Below are 24,443 nucleotides of genomic sequence, written 5' to 3' on the forward strand. Positions count from 1 at the left end.
CAGGAACCAACTTCAGGTCGGACACCAGGGGAGGTAGCGGTGGCATGACCGGCATCGACCCAGATCTGTTATCGGATCTCAGGCTCCACCAGCGCCATGACCGGAGCTGATGGCATCAAATCTGACGGGGCCTGAAGGCTCACCAGAGGGTTCAGTCCACTCAAATACGCAGCACATGGCCTCGTAAAATTCTTTAATCTGAGAGGGGGTCGCATTGTCTCCCAGAAAAGGAGGGAGGCGCGAAACCGACCCTGTCTCCAGCTCCGCAGAACCGTGCCTAGAGCGTCGGTGCTTCTTAACTTCTTCGTCGATGGACGACATCCGAGGTGAAGCCAAAGTCCGCTTGGACTTCTTCTTGTGCCTCTTTCCCACTTGTCCCGACAACCTCGAGTGGGATGAAGAGGACTATGGGCTCCGGGAGCGGTCCTGCGACCTCTTTTCTTCGATCGGGAGGGGGACCTCAGCGGAGTCTCACTTACCTGTATCAGCTGTTGGGCTGCAAGGAGCTTCAAAGCCCGCTCCCTCAAGGTCTTAGGAGCCATGGCCCGACAGTCCGAGCACGACTTTGGATCGTGGTCACGCTCAACACACCATATGCATATGAGGTGGGGATCGTGAGCGACACAGTGAGGGTACAGGCTCACACGGCTTTAACCCGGTCTTCCTCAAAGATATCTCTTGCACACAAATTCCCCAAAACACAGAAGTTAACAAAACGTCAAGAAAAAATCTGCCAAAAGGTGGCAGAGGGGTAGCTCTTCCCAGATTGGTGCTTAACGGGCACGGAAAGAAAGAACTGACGCCTAGGTGGCGCATATAGAGGTACAGCGACATCATAACCGACGCTACTGACACAGACGACGTCACGCGGAGCCGAATGGAGCCACCCAATGGTGCACGCAAGGGGTATTACTCAGAAAAAGTTTCCAGATCCAGCCTAACGCCTGGGAAATTCAAAGGTAAGGAATCTGCAGCTAGAAGTCTCTATCAGATTGCACGTGCACATGTGAGAATACAATGCATAGAGGTATTAGTACTGAAGAGAGAGTGTGCTATGAATGCACACTGAGTGACTGTGCCCGCAATGGTACATTGTATGAAGGACCCTGGGTTCCATTTTGGGAAATCCAGGCCTTGCTGGTAAAGAAATGAGGAGGAGAGGAATCCCACCAGACAGATTTGTGTTCTGCTGCATTCATGTGAGCTGAGTGGAGACACACTAGAGGGAAGAGACTCCCATTACATCCTGAAAGACTTCTCTTTGATTCAGGGATAGATCACAAGGAAGTGACCTGCACGCATCTCAGGAAGATATATAGGGATTATCAAAAAAGAAGAGAATCAAAAAGAGTAGGACTGGGTGTCTGCGAATAACCTTTTGATGCATTGTGGCTGACAGTTAGGTCTAAACTCTGGTCACTCCCATGAATTATGTTGTGGACAATCAGCTTAGGAGTCGTGCCTGTTGTGACAGACTTCTTTCATGAAGGAAGATTATAAGGAGAAGTGCCTACTTCAAAAGCAGCAGAATCCCAACATAAAAACTTCAAAGTTCCAGACCTTAAATTAGTTTTGGTGTCTTAAAAAGGACTATAAAAAGGGGAGGTTGAGTCCCCAAAAATGTTTCATCTGCCAAGCAGCCGGGCAGGCTGAGTGAAGAGGGAAGCTCTGCAGGACGTCTGCCTGTGACCAGGACTGGGGCCATGATCTGCTAGTCTCCCTTCATGGTGAGTTGACATCACCTGCCCTGGAGTATCTACGTCTGCCTGCTTGACAAAACCAGTGTGCCCTGTGAGGAAGAAGAGAGCTTTGGCGGAAGTGAGGTCCAGTAGGGAGCCCTGCCAAGAGAAAACCTTGAGCGAGGTGTGAGGAGAGCGGCTGTGCACCAATCAAGCCATTGCCTTTGTGCAGGAACAGTTAGACAACTCCCATTTACCAAGATAGGGCCATTGCGATCTTAGCTGTGTGAAGTGTGCCATGCGGAAAGCACCAGATCTGCCGCACCGTCACATCGCAGTGAACCTGTATGCCAGAAGGAGCCACTGGTGAACTTAGTTAGGTCGGAACGTGAGAATTTGTTAGGTGTCAACACCGAAGAGTATTCACATGATAGTGAGCCACACGGCAACCCTGTGTTCCAGAAGGGGCTGCCGGTATCGCTGTTGCCAACTGTTCAGGTCATAGCTCGGACGAGAGGTGTACTGCTGTGACCAGAAGGTCTAGCGCGCCAACTGCACCTGACTGTTTCCCCTAAGATCGCGAAGAGAATGTGGATGCTGCACTCTTGCCAGAGTTCCAGTATGGAGTCGGAGAACTCCCCCTGTTGTTAGGGGGAGAGTAACTTACTTTTCGTGTCTGCAGAGCAGGAGCAGCTCCGATGACTGGTAACTGACTGGCAACGCTACTTATCAGAAAGAGTTGTAGTTCGGACTGGACTGTTCCCATGGGGCACAGGGTCAGAGCTGATTTGCATATCGCCATTGTCTAACCCAGGGTGGTGTGGAGTGCAAAAAAACGATGGATTTGGGCCCAGATCTTTGGACTGGGGTGAATGTGTGACATTGATCCACATTCTGTCCATCACCTGTTTTGTTTGCAATTGCCGCCATAAGTGCGCTGGGGATGCTCAGACGTGGGTCCCAGGCACTCCACACCACTGGACTCAAGCTAGCCGGGCTGATGAGAGGTGTTACCTCGAAACCGGTCCGGTCCTCGGATGCTTGATTCCGTTCTGGGAAGGACATGGCTTTTGTAGTTTGGACTGGACTGTTCCCATGGGGCACAAGGTCAGAGCTGATTTGCATATCGCCATTGTCTAACCCAGGGTGGTGTGGAGTGCAAAAAAACGATGGATTTGGGCCCAGATCTTTGGACTGGGGTGAATGTGTGACATTGATCCACATTCTGTCCATCACCTGTTTTGTTTGCAATTGCCGCCATAAGTGCGCTGGGGATGCTCAGACGTGGGTCCCAGGCACTCCACACCACTGGAGTCAAGCTGGCCGGGCTGATGAGAGGTGTTACCTCGAAACCGGTCCGGTCCTCGGATGCTTGATTCCGTTCTGGGAAGGACATGGCTTTTGTAGTTCGGACTGGACTGTTCCCATGGGGCACAGGGTCAGAGCTGATTTGCATATCACCATTGTCTAACCCAGGGTGGTGTGGAGTGCAAAAAAACGATGGATTTGGGCCCAGATCTTTGGACTGGGGTGAATGTGTGACATTGATCCACATTCTGTCCATCACCTGTTTTGTTTGCAATTGCCGCCATAAGTGCGCTGGGGATGCTCAGACGTGGGTCCCAGGCACTCCACACCACTGGAGTCAAGCTAGCCGGGCTGATGAGAGGTGTTACCTCGAAACCGGTCCGGTCCTCGGATGCTTGATTCCGTTCTGGGAAGGACATGGCTTTTGTAGTTCGGACTGGACTGTTCCCATGGGGCACAGGGTCAGAGCTGATTTGCATATCGCCATTGTCTAACCCAGGGTGGTGTGGAGTGCAAAAAAAGATGGATTTGGGCCCAGAGCTTTAGACTGGGGTGAATGTGTGACATTGATCCACATTCTGTCCATCACCTGTTTTGTTTGCAATTGCCGCCATAAGTGCGCTGGGGATGCGCAGACGTGGGTCCCAGGCACTCCACACCACTGGAGTCAAGCTAGCCGGGCTGATGAGGTGTTACCTCGAAACCGGTCCGGTCCTCGGATGCTTGATTCCGTTCTGGGAAGGACATGGCTTTTGTAGTTCGGACTGGACTGTTCCCATGGGGCACAGGGTCAGAGCTGATTTGCATATCGCCATTGTCTAACCCAGGGTGGTGTGGAGTGCAAAAAAACGATGGATTTGGGCCCAGATCTTTGGACTGGGGTGAATGTGTGACATTGATCCACATTCTGTCCATCACCTGTTTTGTTTGCAATTGCATCCATGGCGAGCAGCCCACCTTCACTTTACAGGATCCAGACTTGGAAGCACACAAGGAGAGGGCACTAGCTGCACCCCTGAACACTACCACACAGCTGAAATGCATAAGACTGAAACTGGGCCTTTGTGGCTTCAATGGTTTCATTGCTGAAGTTGCTGTGGCACCAAAGACATTTTAATTGAAATCCAGAAGAGTCAAAAGGAAACTCTTGAGTACGGCCTAATAATTAACTTTTCCTGTGGCCAGTAGTGAATGAGGAACAACCCTGAATACACTACACTAAGGAGAGTGGGACAGGTATTTACTTGACAACTACTAGACCTCCGACTCAAAGAGGATTGTGTTGTTGCTTCTAAACATCATATTCCTTTGAATGTGTCGAGTTAGAAATAAAATACTACTTTTTCTTATAAAAGCAAATATTTGACTGGGCATTAATTTATGCTTCATCCTGTCTGCACTTTGAGTTAGCAGTGATATTCACTGCCCCCTCACCCCCACCGAAGAGCCTTGACTGCTCAACTACAGCTACCACTGAGAGTCAAGTGCAGAAGGGGTACTTGGCCCAGATGAGCAGGATCCATAGTACGTCCGGCTCTGGGACATCATGAGTAAAAACCCTGGACCAGCACGTTTGAGCCCAGTGGACCCCGAGTGCACCATGGCCCTCTGAAAGGAGTTCTGATAGTGGGAGAAAGATTTTTAATGCTAGCCACACTGAACTCAGCTCAAATTTATTTATATTTAACCTATGTTCGAATAAAAGCAACTTACTGTGATGCTCTCTGAGCATACAAGTAGATATGCATTGGTAACTACTGCAACTTGGAATGCAGAAGTCTGAAGGTTTCCTTTTTCTTGTTGGAGGTGACCAATCAATTAAATGCAAAAATCCAGATCAGGCATATAAAATATCAAATCCAATAACTGACAGTAACATTGGTTCCACTTACAATATAGTTCCGTTTACAATAGTCTAATTTACAAGCAGCCATGAGGAAACTGGAAGATGCAACACATCTGAAATTGATTTGGTGAATGATCTGCACTTTCAGAAGAGAAGAACATGCCTGCAGAGAGTTTTATGTCCAAGATCATTCTTATCAATTGCAGTTTACGGGATAGTTGCATGCAAGACTTCTTGATGATCCTAGAAAAATAATAATTGTATAAAAAGATGATTTTAAAGCATGGCATGACCAGTTGTCGACTTAAGATAAAATGCAGAGGCCCTGCCAATGTAGATGAGCCACTAGGACTGCCATATTCTTTGCTAAACGTCTGAGGCTGATGCAAGTCAAAGTGAAGAACAGCAACTGGAAGTATTCACCCCTATTACAAATCTTAGAAATTATCTCTGGCAACTCCTGATGCAAATATGGAATGACATATACTGAAGGTCTAGTGAGACAAACCAATCCTGTTCCTGTAAGGCCTACAGTATGTGCAGGAGCGTTGCTATTTTGAATCTCAGTCAATAGAACTTTGATGAAAATAATGTAGATCTCAAATTGGAAGCAATGCTCTTCCCATCTAAGGAATACAAAAGTATTTCAAATAGGACCCCTTTCTGTTCTCTGACAAAGATTCTGTATCTACTGCTCCTTTCAGGAATAGTTACTTGGGGGCAGATGTACAAAGCAGAAGGTTTGCAAAAACAAATGGACTTTCAACAAGATCCATATAACTTAATAGCGTAGAATCTTGCAGAAGGTCATTGCGACCCTTTCAAACGCAATTAGGAGGGGGCATCAAAGGAGACTTCCCTGTTATTTTCCATTAAGAAATTATTTTCATCAATAGTTTGTGATAGCAATTGTATTCGCAAACCATTCATCAGAGAGATCCTCATCACCCCGAGTTGGGGTGGTAACTAATTTGCAAAGAGGAAGTATCCACACGGCAAAGAATGCTGGCCTAAATGACCTATCTTATTATTTTGAAGAACTAAAAAATGTATTGTAAAGTGGAAATTGAGACATAAGCATGTAACAATTTTCTTGTCTCCTTACAAAGAGTTCTGGATTTTGTTCCTTCCCTCTTTGTTCAAATACATAGGTGTGAATAGTCTGTCTGGATCATGATGGAGCTCGATATTCTGGAGTAAAAAAGACATTTCAGAATTAAATAGTTTCTCTAAGCTATGCCTTTTTTACATGTTAGAACAGCTCTATTGCTGACAATTTTACTTTAACTGTGATTTAGTTCTTGTGAGCACTCCAAATGGTAATGAAGATATGCTTGACTGAAAGGAAATGTCCTTAACAAGTTCTCCTTCCTGTACCACCAGCAGAACAACTGCAGAGGGACTCAGTTTGCTCTACGAGTCTCCTGCTATCTCTATGAGTCTCCTGATATCTATCACCCTTGATCTCCTTGTGTTTTCTGCAGCTGCCGGATGTGGAACTTGACATTCAGTACTACAGAAACAATTTTCTAAGGAGCCCAGAAAAGAGTAAATCCATCTGGTTGCTGAATAAGAGATAATTGGAGGCTAAACAGTTTTCTTCAGTGAATCTAGATGGAAATCTATCCTCTTTTCTTTTCCATATGTCCTGAAGTACTTCATACTATTAGATGCATTTAACTTAAGTGATTGCTAATTTCTAGTTTTATATCTGTAGGCAACAATAGTATGTGGTTTTGAATGCTTTCTGGACAGTTTAGATGCTTTCTGAATTACTTTCAAATAAGCACAAGTTTTGCTCAATCAGACATCCAAGTTTGGACAAAACTAAAATATTTTGACATATCTGTGAGTTTGTCTCTACTGCCTTGGAAAATACAAGCCAGAAGGCAGAACAAAAACAGGCATAGAAGTCTGGCTATTGCAATATGCTTTAAGCAGATTACTGAGGGATCCAAGTATGCGGCTGACAAAAATAACACATGATTTCAGCTATGTTCAGACAAACTGTACCTCCTAGCTTTGGTACATCATCCAACTGCCATAGCGCTTCCCTTGGTGTAACTATATTTCGGTGTCAGGTCATCGCAGACACAGTATAAAAGTCCCCTCAGGCAATGGCTATAAAGTGACTAAACTATAATGTTAGATCCCAGGTGTTGGTGCACTCCGTGTATTCATACATTGTGTAAACATTTGACAACAAAACGATTCTATCCAGCAAAATATACCAGTACTATGTAAAGATGAGGCATAAAAGTCTATATTGCTGGCTATCGAAGTTCACTTGATCTAAAAAATACACAGACACTTTAATATGCACAGGTAAAATGGTTATATGACATTGATAGAAAGTACCTCCCATTCAGCACAGCAAAATGAATGGCGAATAATGCAGCATAGATGAGGAGTGGCAGCACAATCAGGCCAAGCACACGGGCTACGAAGTGTTTTCCCACAGTGACCTGTCGAAGAAGAACAAAGTATTAACCCCAATACCTAGAAGATATTCATTAGTAGAGGAATGCCTGTGAGCTCCCTATCTTTGTATTATTAAAGAAGAGGATAATTATTGCATGGCTGTGGAACATAGATATCTTCAAAAATATTACAAGATATTATTAGTACGTCACAGGACTCCCAGTACTGCCAGTAGCACTAGAGGGGGATGTGAAAATAAGAGAGAAGGGGATAACAAGGAGGAGAAGAAAATAAAAAGTGAACAACAAGTGGATCCCTCCATCCAAGAAGGAGTAGTGTCCAACATTTGAAAAGCAGGCTTGGTAACACCACTGCTAAAGAAATCCAATCGGCCTACAACAGATCTATACGATTGCCTTCCAATTACCATTCTAACAGCAGTCGCTAAATGTATTTACAAGGCTATCATTCAATAATGACAACACTTAATCAAATCCCATAAAACTCAGATTCTGTACAGTTTGGTTTTAGCTGCTTCATGGCACTGAAATGGCCTTGTTAGACTTTTGGTATGACAACCGTTCCTTAAAAGATGAAGGGTCAGAGTCGCTAAATGTTCTTATGCAACGTTTCTCATGGCTGCATGCAACCACTTTTTCATCTATTTCAAATGGTGTCTATTCAATCTTGTGCTGACAACACTTGGGTCTGTGTTACGTTTCCAGTCAATTCCACTCCAGTGGCAGACTTGGAAAAGGTATTGCTGACACAATGTCCAGTCCTGGATGAAAAACAACTGCCTTGGGCTAAAGACTACCAAGGCAGAGATCATCATATTTGGAGCTCAGGGTAAGGCTTAGAGTACAGCTCTTAAAAAATGTAACATGTTTTGCTTCGATTAGCTGATGAGGTCAAGAACCTGAGAGTCATACTGGACGTGATGGCTTTGCTCACTCGCAGGTCAACTCAGTAGTTAAAAACTGCTTCTATCAACTCTATAGGTTGAAGATTTAAATGTGTGAGCTTTTCTTTGTTTGGTTTTCGGTCTCAGGAGCTTGGCTGTGCCAAAATACAAATTGAGGTTATAATCATTTACAAGGTCATACTCTGGAACAAGTTACTGAATTCACAAGAAACAGTTGTATGATGGGTTGGTAAAAATTAGAAGATACTTAACTGTAACAGTAGATTTTCAGAATCATAGCTGTTGTAGATGTTAATGCAATGCATATTCTCCTGCCATTTAATGTTTGCATAGAAATAGGTAAAAACATATAAAAACATTGTCAGCGTTGTCTTGTAAAAGGAATAAGACTCTTCTCTGCCTCAACACCATATTCCCATTGCCTTTTCAGATATGACTTTTCGTCCTGTCCACCCCCAATATGAGATCAGTGCCTAGAGTATTCAGAAATATTATTCTGCACAAGTTTAGAACTTGTGGCGAGTTGTCAAAGTGATGCATGTCATGATGGACTGAGCAGTGATCTGATGGCTGGGAATAGATCACATAATATTAACACTTTCATTTTATGGCATGGCACTTCACAGCTTAAAAGTGAAAGTCATGTGATTCAAAATCTGTCCAGGCTAGAATAACAAATATATAATTGATGACAACTACAACTTGTATGCATGGTTTCAATCATCGAATGATGACAAGAAGACCTGCAGAAGGTTCCAAGCTAGCTTCTCAAATTAGGAGAAGGACCTTGAGTGTCTCCAAATTCTCAAGCAATGTATTAAGATCAGCAGCTGAAAGGTTGAAAGACAAGTTTACTATTTGAGCTTCAAAATTTCTAAAGGTAACACGGGGGCGTGGCCAACCATCGTGGCCGAATGGATGTAACTCCGCGCCAGGCCTGACGATATTAGCCTGATCGCAGGCATTCTACCTCCTGCAAAAGCTCACAACCAGGTCCCCGAAGCTGCTGGATAATGGTGGCCCCCTTTTGAGGCGATGAAATTGTTGTAGATGTCACCTGCGCAGCGCAGCTGTGGGGACCAGAGCCGCGTCGCTCAATTCAAGATGGTGAGGAGCACAAGCCCATAAAGTGTGGAGGACCCCAAGTAAAGCACTGTCCACCACATTGCACCTAGGAGCGAGGGGGGTGGGGCCTGGTCTGCCTGCCTCTGCGGCAGAGCCCTGGAACTGGGTTGCCTGACCATAATATGGCGGAGGTCAGACGGCCTCAGGCTTAACAAATCAGCCTTGTGATTAAGCCTTAGAGCAGGCCCCTTATATATCTGTTTATGTGTTGACCTGGGGGCGCCACTCTAAGCACCAAGATCGGGTCCTGAGCGCAGACCCACCTAAGAATACAAGTGTGATTCTTCACTGCTTCCGCCCGTCCCAGTGCAACAAATCTCCAGCATGGTCCCCGAGGAGAGGAGTGGGGGCTCACAAATTGAGGAGGAAGACCCCAGGAGAATCAACACTTAGCACACTGCACCCAGGAGCCTGATCTGCCTGTACCTATAGAAGAGAGCTAGAGCGGAGCGGCCTGGCCCTAAACATGGAGGGGGTCAGGCGGCTTCAGGCTTAAAAATACAGCCTTGTAACTGGACCTCAGAGCAGCCCCCCTGCACATCAGCGCCGGTTCTCACCTTAGGGTGCCACCCGGAGCCCGAGAGGCATCCAGTGCGAGACCGTGGAGTACGGATGAGGTTCGGGGTGCCCCGACCGCTGTGAGACAAGGGCCCAAGGCATCGGCGCTGCGCAGAAGGATCTCCGCACCTTCTCACTGAGTTTCTGCACCGCTCTTTCATCACCTCACCACAGGGGGGCCTCTGGCTGACACTGGGCCCCGGCCAATACGCCGCAAAAGAAAGCGCAGAACACTAATGTTTCCAACTACTTCGCCCCAACCACCTCGGGCGCAGGCAAAGAAGGACGGGCCCCTACCGGCGGCAACATGGCGCTTACAAGAGAGGACCTGAAGGTGTTGCTAAGGGAGTTCAAAAAGAGCTCAAAGAGGATATTAAGGTGCATATGGGGGCCTTGTTCGACGCTTTTAAAGCAGAGATGGAGTAAAATGTATGGCCCTGCAAGCAGATGTGGACTTGATTGGGGCTCGCACCTTAGACCTAGAAACGAAGTGCCATGAACTGTTGGATTGAGTGCAGCCTCTTGCAGAAGGCTCTGCTGACCTACACAACCAACTTAAGGCCATGTTACCTAAATACGAGGACCTTGAGAATCGCTCTAGACGCGACAACATCCAGGTAAGGGGCCTGGAGGAAGGCTGCGTGGGCCCTGATCTGGAAGCATTCATAGTGGGGAAATTTGCAACAGTGCTGGGAGAGAATGGCCTGGAGGCACGGCTTGAGAGGGTCCACAGGGTGGGGTTGCGACCGCCAGGAGACTCCTGAAAACCCAGAGATTTACTGGCAAAATTCAGCTCCTTCAAAATCAAAGAACTGATTCACCAGAAAGCACGTGATCTTGAAAAATAACATTTTAGAATGTTTCCTGCTGGTTTTTTCAAGATGTAGCCCAAGCAACACTTGCTCGTCGCCAAGAGTTTCGGCCGATCACAGACGACCTGAGGGAGGACAAAATAAAGTACTGCTGGGCAGATCCCTTTGGCCTGGCCTTCTCGTTGGACAGCAGAAGCGTCCATTGCACGGAAATCAAGGAAGCAGCATCCATCCTGGGCATTGAAATCACCACCCAGAAGCAATCAAAGGAAGCACAGGAACGGACTCACAAATGGAGAAACGCGCCGGACGTCCATGGCTGCAACAGAGATGAGGCGGCAAGAAAACTTTTGAATGACATATGAAGAGTATCTTTGAGACGGTAACAATTCTGAACTGTAGATGCAGTCTACTGAAGTAGTGTGGCGCTCAAAATTCAAGGGGGTCTGCCCCCATTTGAAGATGACACTGAGTCACTTCCCTTCCACGGAGGCTTGGGGGATTATGCTTGTAAGAGGGGGAAAAAATATAGCTTTTAGTCTTCAGACTGACAACGAACAATGGCTAATTCCAAATTCATTTCAACTAGCTGTGGGGAGGGCCTGGGCGGCGGAAATGGGTCCGCCCCAGGAGATGCTCATTTGAGGTTCTCTTCTGAGATAGAGCACCTCGTAGCTCAATGTTCTAATTCACAAACGTTGCTGTTAATTATGTTTAGTTTTCATGGAACTTTTCGATCGGACTACATGGTCGGGGTCAGGGTGGGGGGTTTCGGGGAGGGGAGAGTCTCTGGTTTTAATGGAAAAACACTGAGGACTGAGGGGCAGAAGGGAGAATCTCTGTATGAATAATGTTGGTTAACTGTTTATCTTGGAATGTGAGGGAACTTAACGCACCTAATAAGAGACATACCATGTGGAAGTTTATATTAGATCATAATGTAGAAATTGGTGCCCAGCAAGAAACACATCTAACAAAAAAAGATGAACAGCGGCTGAAACACAGAGCCTTCCCACAGATTTTCCGTTCATCCGCACACACGAAACACAATTGGGTGGCTATCCTCTTCCACTCCTCTGTCCTGTTTCTCCTTCAGGATTCCAAATCAGACACAGCGGGGAGATTCCGGATGGTCAGGGGTGAGCTGAGGGGTAGATCATGCACTTTCTCAACATTCTACGCATCCAATGTTGGGCAACAAGAGTTCATGAACGCATTTCTGGTCATACTGGAGAGATTCAGTACAGGGAACATCCTGTTGATGGGAGATTTTTACTCTATCTGGGATCTGTCACTAGACACCACCCATCCACATATGGCAATAGGGGGAGTGTTTAACAAGACACTTAAATCGGCTTTACACTTGCTTGGGTCTTGTGGACTCCTGTAGGGATCTCACCCTTCGACAAGGGACTTCTCCTTTTTCTCGCACTCTCACAGGACTTACTCCAGAATAGATCATGCATTCTTTAGCCAATCCCTACTTCACACGCTCTCAGGATGCCAGTTCTATCTGGTTTGGTCATAGATCATGCCCCTGTAAAGTTGGTGCTAGATTGCCCCCCCCCCCCCCACGTGTTAAACACGCCAGATAGTACTTCCCTAACTTTCTCAGTAGGGATCATCTCCTTAGGGATGAATGAAGAAACGCAACCACAGAATTCTTTGACTTTAACGACCCCGCAGTGACTTATCTTGCCAATAATTGGGATGCCTTTAAGGCGGTCATACGGGGAAAGTGCATCAAATTGGCAAACACATTAAAAAAACAGCGTACGGGGGAAAGGATACTCCTAGAAGGGGAGTTACAAAACACAGAACGTGCTTATAAGGCCAACCCCTCAGTCCAGAACCTAAGAAAAGTCACACATCTAAAAGGAAAATTACAGACTATCTACACCAATTGGTGGAAAAAACTATCCTGCGACTACAAGCCCGAAGTTACGAAGGGGGAAATAAAGTGGGAGCCCTCTTAGCTAGACAACTTAGAGGGAAGCAGGAAAAAGAGTATATAGCGCAAATTGTGGATAAAAATAGGTTGTCTCAGAAAAGTGAGGAGGGGAAGGCTAAAACCTTTGGGGATTTCTACCGGACCCCATACACGGTGGACCCCTTGGTTGTTGATGACCAAGAAAAATACTTCGAAGCGCTCGTGTTACTACAGATCCCAGTCTCCAAGAATGAGGACTTGAGCAGACCCATTTCCAGTGAGGAGGTACAAAAGTCAACAAACACGCTTAAATTGTAAAAAGCTTGTGGCACTGATGGCTTAAATGCTCACTTCAATCGTACCTTCGCCCCCAAGCTGGTTCCACGTTTGGTGTCCTTATTTAATGATATTGCAGCCATGCAACAAGTGGCCCCCTCCATGGGGGAAGCGTTAATCTCAGTCATCCCCAAACCAGGCAAGGACCGTACAAATTGTTCCTCTTACAGGCCTATTGCGCTCCTGAACCTAGATGCCAAATTATACTCTTAAATTCTGGCCACGTGCTTGCAGAATGTCATGCCATATCTCATTAAGGCGGATCAAGCAAGGTCCATTAAGGGGAGGCACAAGCATGAAAATCCGAGGAGAGTGATACACATGATCGAAAAAGGGCAGAAAAAAGACATCACCGCAGCCCTTCTCTCGCTAGACGCGGAGAAGGCCTTTGATCGGGTCGATTGGGCCTTTTTGAGGCGAACAATGAGGGAATTTGGTTTCAACTAGACCTTTATAGGCATGGTGCTGTCTAACTACTCCGTTCCTCGATCGCAGGTTAGGGTAAATGGGGTGGCTTCGGAACCCTTTGGTCTCTCGCGGGGTCCCAGACAGGGCTGCCCACTATCCCCCTTGCTCTTTGCCCTCAGTATTGAACCCTTCGTGGAACGAATCAGGGACAATCCAGACATAGTTGGGGTGCCTTTTGGGACAGTCGAACACAAAATCTCCCTCTTCGCAGGTTACGTGTTGCTCCCAATCGCAAGGCTGTTGCCCTTCCTCACGGCCATCCAAAATGAGCTCACTTCCTTCGAAAAGGCCTCAGGGTTTAAAATTAATTCAACAAGGTCCTATCTCCTCAATCTGACACTACCCAGGGAAACCATGAGAGCCATGGAAGAACTGTCCCCTTTCCAAAACACGCATAAAGACATCATGTACTTGGGCGTTAAACGTACCCCTAAGCAATCCAACCTCTATGGGGCTAACGATCCTCCCTTGCTTTGGCAACTTAAGGAGGATCTGACCAGGTGGAAAAAATCCTATACCTCCTGGATAGGACACATCAATGCCGTTAAAATCAATGTGCTTCCTAGGTTGCTCTACCTCTTTCAGGGCCTTCCGATACCGGTGGAAAGGGCTCTATTTGTTGACCTGAAGATGATCACAAAACTCATTTGGCTGGGGCAAAGGGCACTGTTATCCTACCGTCTGCTCACTAAGGCGAGAGTGGAAGGGGGATCAGCACTCCCGGACTTCTTGGGCAATTAAAGGGTGGCACAACTCCGGGTGATCACAGATTGGTCCCTTCACCAATCGGAAAAAACTCTGTCTCCATATGGACCAGCAAATACAAGTGTGATTCTTCACTGCTTCCGCCCGTCCCAGTGCAACAAATCTCCAGCATGGTCCCCGAGGAGAGGAGTGGGGGCTCACAAATTGAGGAGGAAGACCCCAGGAGAATCAACACTTAGCACACTGCACCCAGGAGCCTGATCTGCCTGTACCTATAGAAGAGAGCTAGAGCGGAGCGGCCTGGCCCTAAACATGGAGGGGGTCAGTGGGTAGGACGATCTGGGACCTCCTTTGGAAGCCAAATCAAAATCAGCCATTTAATGCTTATATTAGCACCCCCACCGCTACCACTCTGCAGGTATGGGATGACCTTAAAAGATCAGTACCCCTGACCACCTTCCCTTCTCCCTACACCCCCATTCACTTTAATCTCTAGTACCCATTGGCTCAGCAAGAGGGTCCATTCAAAGCTTGGCAAGAGGGGTGTTGCCTTCTGATCTCGGATCTCTTCAAGGGTGGGAAGATGTTGACCTTTGAGGAGTCACCAAAACCTTTAAGCTTCAGCCCTCTGAAAAATTCCACTATATACAACTCAAACACTGGGTACAACAACCTCAGATCCGGCTAGCTGCAACCAGAGACTTACTCCCAATTGAAAAATGTGCACAATCGGGGGCATCTTTGAGGGAGACCATCTCTTTCCTTTACTCACTCATACCGACGCTGAGTACCCGCTTCACCCCTAGAAACCACCAAAGATTCTGTGATTCTCTTCTTACTACTCCACTGGGGGAAAAACAATGGGGCTCCTTGTATAAGGACATTTTCAAATACAATCGCTCCATGTTTCTAAGAGAGGCTCACTATAAAATTATGTACGAGTGGTACTTGCACCCCCAGAAGTTGAGCAAAATATTCCCAAACACCGCCGATAGATGTTGAAGAGGTTGCGTTCTCTTGGGAGATTTTAAGCATATATGGTGGGATTGTCCCTCAATTCAGCCCTTCTGGAAAGAAATGTTATCCCAAATTAAGACAATACTGGGTTATCCAATTCCCACTACAATGGAACACACTCTCTTGGGAATTCAGGACCCTAGTTTGAAACGCCAAACCCACGGGATGTCTCTGTTATGTTGTTATGCTTTGGGGCCACCAAAATGGCAAAAGCTGCAGCATGGAAGAAGGAGGAGGCCCCCTCCTCAACACAATGGCATGCTAGGCTATGGCGAGGTCTGGCAATGGAAAGAATAGAACAGGGTTCGACTATACTTGGGCATCCCTGGTTGAGTAGCTGCCTGAAGGTTTGCCCCTCTTCGCTTGTGGCCCCAGGTTGAGGGCTCTTCATCTCTTTCATATCTAACACACTGGGCGACTGTGACTCTTGGAAGGAGAGGCTTGAAGGATCTGTCTCGGACCCTGCCCACAATAGACCGTCCACACCATTGACCAACTGTGACTTTGTGATACCGTGATACTATTGTTTGTTTAGTCTTGTTTTTTAGTTATATGGGAAGAATGGTTTTGGGTGGGAGTCACAAGTGCCAATTAGATAACAAGACCCACGCTGGGAGTAAAAAACAATGTCTAATTGGTCGACTTCCTCTGCATCCAGATGAGGTACATAAAGATTGTTGTTAACTCAGGTTGAGTCCTAGTACACAAGATGAACATGCAATTTGAGTTTCCTATATTTCTTGATCTGTAAGATTTGCTGGTGCCTCCCACCACTGTTTCTTTTGTATGTGTTTTCGCAAAACTGAAACCAATAAAAATATTTTGAAATAAAGGAAACAAAGAAGCCATTAAAAGCAATCATCACACCAGTGTTCTCAAAGGAGATAAGTTGTGTTGTCTTTTTTTTAGAATGGGAAAACAGTAACACACTTCAATGCAAGGTTCACACAAGGAAACTGAGATTAATGTGGTGCTTGTTGTCGAAATCTACAGACCCCTCATTCCAGTAATGACGATGTCAAGGTAAATAAAATGTATTCTGTGGCTAAAAACTGTGGATTCTTCATACAGTTTGAATGAGTCACCCACAAGGGTGTAAGTTGAACTATGGAGTGCTGTGTATTGCTACATCGGAGTAGCAGGGCGGCTTTAGTGACACCGAACCACTAGCGCCATACATTTAGGTCTGTGGGAGAGGGTTGACTGTGCTTGCTTGGGACTTAAGCTAAATTAAGTTGTTGAACATTTTCTTTTCCCCCACAAACTGAAGGAACTGTGTAAAAATAAATAGAGGTCCAAGCTTCTAAAAAGACTGGGCGACCAGAGGGTATGAGAGGAGTTCACAAATGGCAATTATCTATTACAATCGTAGCAATTGACTATCTTCACATCGAGTCCCTGACCCCCTTGTACGGACAACAGTGAAGATTACTCGAGTCAACTGGATGGTATGGACAACAGCAGCTACACTTCTCTCTATTTAACCTATCAATATCAACCATCCAGAATCATAACAAAAAGTGGCACGTACAAAACAAGTAAGAGCATGGAAGCAGTAGAAGTTAGGTCTATAAAGCCCTTCTTTCACCCCTTCTGGAAACAAGCATTTGCAATACAATAGGTCTCACAGCATTAAAGTTTGAGTTACTGGCATTGTAAATGACAATGCTTTGCATTAATTTTTTTTTAATTTGCAATTGGTATATAAACATTGTTTGTGAGTGGTTAGCTGTTGCTAAGAAACACCCTAACAAACCTAGAGCACTGCACGGCTCATATAATTGAATATGCACTGAAATCGGAAGGCTGCAATGCTCATTGAATGCATAGGGCTCCGTGTCCATGCACACCTGATGTGCAGCCAAGGCCTACCTTACAGAGGGCTCCACAGAAATTAATCAGTGATGCCACAGGCCATGGTGCCAAGTAACCCGAGAGCAAACAATGTGTCACGTGAGTGGATGCCTGTCATCAGCTGTGGCCCAACACCATACTATCACGAAATACAGCACGCAGGCCTAGAATTCGGCATGGCCTCTTTTGAGAATCACTATGCATCCAATCAGCGGTGCTAAGAGGTACCTACGATTTAAGTCACAGGAAAGCAGCTTTGGCATGCCGGGGAAAAGCCCTATTATAGGCTATGAAGTTAAACTCATACTTTGTTTTGCTTTTTGCAGTTTTATGTAGCACGAACTCGACCTGAAGGTGTTGCTAGGCACCGGGAGATTAAGTGACTTGCTCAGAACTACAGGATGTGGAGTCCAAGACGAGGCTCGAACCTGGTAACCCAGCTCCACGGTCGGCTGCTCCAGCCACTATGCCACATCCTGTTTTTACTGCAGGGTCTACGCACACATTTCAAGAAGCAACTAACTTCATGTACAAAACGCACATTGTATTTGGGAACGTGTGGGCTGGCGCCTTCGGCATTTTCAATGGCACATATCCACATCTCCATGGTGTACTATGCTCATTTGTTAAGTATCCGAGGCTCTGCTAAGCAACTTCAAGCACACAAATCCCCCGCTCCACCAGCTGGGTAAATGTGGCACATTCTATGAGCATGCAGGTAGGGGAAACGTAAAAACCGAGGAGAGGCATGCGTCAAATACCTAAGCTTGCAAGTAAAAAACAATGGAAAAAGGAGGAAAAGATCTACTGTAACTTATATAAATAGGAGACAATTAATTCACCTATTTCTATGCCATTTAGTGCACTTAGGAAAAATCCAATTTATACCACCCCATCACTCATACAAAGGGACTAGATTACACATTGTTTATTGTTTTTTGTAATCACTAAACTCATATCTCTTTGTTCTTTTTTTCTTTTGTAACAAACATCAACAAATGATTTTATACACAAGCTTTTTGTACAACATATACCATCATATACATCACTATATACACACCTATATACAACACATTCACAATAAATTGACCAATGAACGAAATCATAACACAAAAACACAAAGACTTGTATGATTTACACCCTACAAAATATTTCAGCAAAGGCTGAGTGCCCTCCCATTCACTCTAGGAGATGCACTTGGAGGTAGTATAGCACAGATGGTTCGAAAACCCAAATTACCGAACCTCAATCGAAAACTGTGTCACACAGGCTACAAGTTCCCAAATTAATTGTGAACATAAACACTCCTCCACTATGAAAGTGTTGACGCGGTCGCGTTTCGGCCTTCCAAGCAATCTGGCCTCTTCAGGACAGGGTGATAATCCACAAAAGAATTCGATCCAAGGGCAGCTGGGAATCGTTCACAAAGACCAAAACCAAAGGAAAATTCTTCACACGAAGTCTGGCTGGGTAAGAAAAAATCATCTTAGAAAATCATCTCACGTGTGTGCACAGGTATCCACACTCCACCAACCAACTAGTAATAGCCCGGGGACTCCAAAACATCTCTCTCCTTCAAAAGCTGCCGCCAACCAAGTTGGGTTTGCTCCGTGCCTAAGCTTGGCCTACCTTTGGAATAGTCCAGTACAAGAAACTGTCAATATTAGCATAGGTGTAAGAGGAGGAATAGAGCAGCGCCGTAAAGAAAGGACTGCGGGGGGGGGGGGGGGCATGGGAGTGATGGAACACTATACAAAACTGCCCCCAAAAAATAAGCATAGAGGCGTTTAGGCGGCACGCGATAAACAAAAAAATCAAAAGCACTCCTAATATGTGGCTGGACCGGTAACCCATAAAAAAAACAAAAAAACATTAATGTAGGTGGGGGCGAGATGAAACGGAGTACGCATGAGGGAGCTAGATACGGAAGCAGTACTCAAAGAACAGGGCCCGTACAATTCTTTCCTTTGCCAGCTTTTGTTCTCCTCACCTCAAAACATCTGGGAGGAGGGCTTTAGCTACAGGCTCACCCATGGGAGGATGTTTACAATGTCCGTCGGGGTCGGTGCCTAGTACTACACAAACAAGCGTTGAGTTAGGCAGCCGCGCGGTATCTGTCCGTGCCCATGGGTGGTGCAAGCCTCCTGCCTGTGACGCTGGTGTCATCGCAGTGCCGTAGTTTTTTAATTGTTTTGTGCCAAGACTCAGTGCGGAGCTCACAGTGGATGCCATACAGTCACAAGCGTTGAGATACATAAATAAAGACTGCCAGTCACTGGCACCACCTCCATGCGGATGTAACACATGTAACACACATTCTAACAAAAGGCAAAGTAGACACGGAAAATGAAGTGCCTATATGCGCCGCCTGGAACCTCGAGGCACTGGGTAAAGTTTAATAACTAGCATCGAACAGCACTTTTTGCTCAGCTGAAGGCTAGCGCTGCGTCTACCTTCATTCTCCACGGCCGCTTGGTACCATAACGGTGACACCAGCTCTTTCACAATCTGCACAGCACAGAGAGGCTTAAGAAAAAGGCGAGCTCCCTCTCACAGCGAGGCTGGGAGGCACGGCAGACAAAGCGATCGCTTTCACTTTCGCGATTCAAGACGTGCGCGTGCATTGACAACCAGCATGGGGGGCGTGTCTTAGCCCGGCTCATGTAGCCCCATAGTAATCCTACACAAACACAATCCTGCTGTAAATCCTAAATCTGTGATATCCTACCTGTCGTCCCGGTCACCACATACCCTAGGCTGCAATCTGCGACCTCCGGAGCTGCAGTGGACTATGGAGCCCCAGCCGCCCAACATCGGATTGTTGTGTGCGGCCCAACCTGCGACTGCCGCTGTGAGCTGGTGCCAGAGTGTGGCATGGACCCGGAGTTGTGCGGGTGCCCGGACCCCAGCCCTGACCTGACGATGACCGCTAACTCTGCTTAGCGAAGGGAGTGCACCAGGTCCGTGTGTGATGGAGTCTCAGCCTCCGTTGTTTTCCTGGTTGCTGCCGGGGCCACAGCGGAGTGTGAACTGGAGAACTGGTGAGGAGCGGTGGGGGCCCACAGCGAGAGAGCCATCAGGAGGGCACAAGACTAGGGCATGGGAGACCTTTTTGGTTGGTGCTCACATTTCTGTGCGGCGCCGGGGGGGGGGGGGGGGGGGGGGGGAGTCTCGGTTCTCTCGTGTGTGTGTGTGTGTGTGTGTGTGTGTGCGTGCGTGTGTGTATGTGTGTGACGGCGGGGGGGCATGTCTTTGTATGAGTGCCCCAGGTCCGTGTGTGATGGAGTCTCGGCCTCCGTGGTTTTCATGGTTGCTGCCGGGGCCGCAGCTGATTGCATGAAGTGGTGAGGAGCGGTGCGGGCCCACAGCAAGAGAGCCATCAGGGCACAAGACTAGGGCATGGGAGACCTTTTTGGTTGGTGCTCGTATTTCTGGGCGGGGGGGGGGGGTCTCGGTGTTCTCATTGTGTGTGTGTGCGTGCGTGTGTGTATGTGTGCGACAGCGGGGGTGAGGGGTGTTCTCTGTATGTATATGTGCGTGCATGGGCGCTCGTGTGCGTGTCTCTGTGTGTGCGCATGCGTGTGTGTTGGAGCTTTCCCGGAGACAGGAGCTGGCCACAGCGAGCACGTTCTTGTGCGCGTGGCCCGCTCAAATCGCCTTCTGGCAGAGGACATGCGCCCGGCCAGGTCCGGTCTCCTGGAAAGATGCGTCGCTAACAATAGGTCTCTGGCGAGACAGCGCTTCGCGCTGTAAATCGCCACGAGACCTAAAAATGGCCTCTGATTAGTTTATTATGGGAGCACAAACGCCATTTCGTGTAAATGAATAACTATACAGAGAAGAGACACTGGACCACCTAGATAATGTAAATAAGATGCCTCAACTTAGATGTAATAAAAAAATAAAAATGCAGATAAATCAACTTTAGAAATACACTTTGACTTACCAATGTGAGGCTCATGTCCCCCAGAATCTTCCAGAGGTCATTCAGCGTGTTCAGTCCAACCAGCAGGACCACAAACAGCCCAACAAACTTTACTCCCAAGGCACCAGCAAGATTAACACCAGTCAGGAACAACCAACACCACCAAGTGAAGGTAAACGGTCTGAAAAAATATAAAGAAAGTGTGAAAATGGTGACAAGTGTTAGACTGCAAAAATTAACTGAATTATGCTATGGTAATGGATTGTTGGTGATGCATTTTAATTAGATTTAAGTGCTTAGCATCCTATATGTTGTGCTCCGAGTGTATGGTACAGAGAATTGTTGATCTACTTAGGTACTGCAGGTTACCGATGGATTGACTGAGACTCTCAATAGTAAAAAATAAACTGCCAAGAAGTTCTACAAATGTGTGATGGTTCCTTTGAACACTTACTTTTTGCTTAAGCTCATTCTGTGTCTTTAGAACCACTAGACAACTGATCACCCACCCAGCTCCAACCCCCACAGGATTCAAAATCTCTCACTGTGTTTTTTTTATGTATTGTTCAAATGAAAGCTTGCAGAAGGCATTAAATGTAACATTCATATACATTTGTTCTCAAACTGATTACAGCTACTGTAGAGCTGGTTTGCCATAAGGCTAGAGAGCAGTTAATTTGAAAGTCATTTGTTCAAAACTGAATCTGACCAATCTTGGTTAGTAATATAATCTCATCAGTGAACTAAGTGGAATGACTAACCAGTTATGTTCAATGGGTTGTTTCCTTTATTTCTCCTTCTCTTTACTATTCCGCCTGAACCAGCTCAGCAGAGTACTGGTTATCTCTATGGATGTCTCTGCTAGTCTCCTTCCTCCTTACTGACATGTTTTATTGTTAATCTCTAATGTTTCGATATCTTGAATTAATCAATGGCTGCAGGTCGAGGCATTTCTAGACGCCACACCCCATATCGAACTGAAGAGGATCGCAGTGGGCTAAGTTAACTTATGACCACTTTCCCTTACTTGGTTGACTGAAGAGGAGTATGGGATTGAATCCATTTAACTTACTATGGGTCTGGTGCCAATGTGGTGTGCACTTCACCTGGCTCATCGGTTTACTGAGACACCTCACTTAGTTCTCTTATTGATCCTTCAGTCAGGCAGCATCTGAAGCGCACACGTTAGCACTGACAGACTATAACCTGCATATGATCAGAGGTATGCATGTTGTACAAAGTTTATGATTTTTAGTGATCCTTGCTTGTAGTGCTACAGCTCAGAACGGTCTCCAAACCTGCAATTTCCAACTCAATTTCCGCCTCATGCAGTTTTGAAATACAATTTGCACTGCAGAAACAAGTTAAATTGGTATGGCGGGATTTGTGTCTCATGAGGCACTACCCTTATGATGCTCCGTTTCTCTCTAAATGTATTAGCTCATCCTGAATAAGCCCCTGATTTTTACTGTATTTACTTGGACTCGATCCATCAGCTTGTTTTATTTCTTCATATTCATGATTTGCTGACTTCACGCTTGCAAATGGTTACAGATGTGTAATTCAGTAGGACACTGAATAAGCGTAACCTTGGGTAATCCATTTGCCACTGTTACTGCTATTTATTAAACAATTCTCATCTTGTTCCTTTATTGTGTTTCTAGCACACTATCGGCGTCATAAACGAAAAGGCAAAGTCCACTATGTGCACTCACCAAGGCCTGACGCTGCACTGCGCCAAGCTTCATTTGGAAGAACAGTACTGCATTTCCGTTCAAGGTCAGAACACGCATAGAGCTGAGCTATTAACATTGGGACAGACAAGAAAAATCAACAAGTCTTTTGCCTCGAGTTGCAGTTGCATGCTAAGCTGAACACTAGAATGTGCTAAGCAGTGAAGAAGGACAAATAAAAAAATGTGTAGGAAATTTTACAACACACTAATCTAAAAAAAGTCATAAGTAGCAAGGTGGCTATGCGAAATCTTTTTTGAACTTAGGGCAAATTGGATGGGCCTCTTTTTCATAAAAAAGAGATGTTCTGCCTGACGTATTTTTGACGTGTGGAAATATGGAAATTGAAAAGTCTCCATAGGTACTGAATACATGTGAAATATTCTATGTTTGGTTGCATGTTGGGTGAATGCATTATACAAAGTTTTGTGATCACTGCTTAAATTATCTCTGGCTCATGAGCAAAGGGACCCTAATGCAGCCACCGAGCAATCAAAAAGATGACACTGCTGCGCTCACTGTAGTAAAAATAAAATCTGGAGGAGCTGGCAGTTAGCAGTTAGTCACCTCTGTCTGCAATAAGAGCAGTTAAATAAAGATAATACCAATCAAATTAAAAAGGAAGTGATGGCTTTTAAAAGAGATGTAACAGAAGCTACCATGAGGATTTCTCAAATCGAAAAGAGAGCTGCATTATTGCACTGACCCTACTGCAGAGATTACCGCTCCTATTCAGAGAACTCTCATCTACATACAAAATCGAAAAAGGCAATTTAACCTCAGAGTGTTGGTTCTTACTAGAGAGTGGATAGTAACGATTGCAAAATTTAGTTAAAAAAACTATCAAAGACCTGAAAGAGCAAAAGAAACTGTTCATCTATATAAAGTAATCTGTGCCAAACAAAGACCAAGGGCCCGATTTTGAGTTTGGCAGACAGGGTACTCCACCACAAACATGCCAGACTACCTGACCGCCAAAGTGACAGTCCAGCAACCCCATTTAGAGTAAGGTGGGCTGTCATGTATCTGACGGCGTACTCCCGCAGCCTACGCCCTCGTAAACCCTACACCAACAGCGCTCAGCAGCTGGAGTAGGTACATCAGACTTTCCATCCTGCTTGGAGTGGATGGACTGATGTACTTTTTAGGTCTCGTCTATTCCATCCCGTAGGGATGGTAGGCGAGATTTATAGTAAGGGTTTCGAAAAGTCTGCCCACTGCGGATCCCGTACAGTTCATGTGAGTCAGGCGCATGCACAGGAATTCGCTCCCCCTACCCCTCCCACAAAGCAAGACAAGACAAGAACATCAAAGTGACAGCGGCCGCTCCGATTCCATTTGCCACCAGCCACTTCACGTGCTCCGCAGGTCATATGCTCGTGAATAGGAATGCCGGCATGGTTGCTCTCACTTGCTGTCCCTCTTCCCCACTGCCTCGCCCCAACTCCTCCTTTCCATACCCTACTCCTGTCCCTCATGCAGAATTCTCCTTTCTATCTAGCTCTGCTAACTTGCTGCTAAGCTTCATTTTCTCTAACCACGCTTCTGTCTGTTCAGCCTCATCCGGTCTCTCTTAATCCTCGCCTCTCTGCGCCCCCCCATCCCGGCATCCGCTCCCTCCCTTTCCTTCACTCTTTGCCCCCCTTCTCTCTCAAACATGTCATGTCATATCTTCTGGTTTCTCTCACACCATGTCTTCTCTCTCTCTCGCTCTCTCTCACAAACTCTCTTCTGTCTCTCGCTCTGTCTCACACACACTCTTCTGTCTCTCGTCTGTCTTTCGCTCTCTCTCACACACTCT

The 24,443-nt window shown here is 46.2% G+C and overlaps 1 protein-coding gene across 1 annotated transcript in view; it reads right to left on the minus strand.

Moving 5' to 3' along the window:
* Positions 1 to 24,443, minus strand: part of POMT2 (protein O-mannosyltransferase 2) — a 475,144-nt gene that overhangs the window by 227,759 nt on the left and 222,942 nt on the right. The window contains exons 6-7 of the mRNA XM_086937548.1: positions 20,931 to 21,090; positions 7,192 to 7,298 (exon numbers count right to left, since the gene is read on the minus strand). Coding sequence (XP_086793674.1) covers positions 7,192 to 7,298; positions 20,931 to 21,090 — 267 coding nt within the window. The remainder of the gene's footprint in view (positions 1 to 7,191; positions 7,299 to 20,930; positions 21,091 to 24,443) is intronic.

This window comes from Lissotriton vulgaris, chromosome 9 (assembly GCF_964263255.1).
Source record: "Lissotriton vulgaris chromosome 9, aLisVul1.2, whole genome shotgun sequence".
Lineage (NCBI taxonomy): Eukaryota > Metazoa > Chordata > Amphibia > Caudata > Salamandridae > Lissotriton > Lissotriton vulgaris.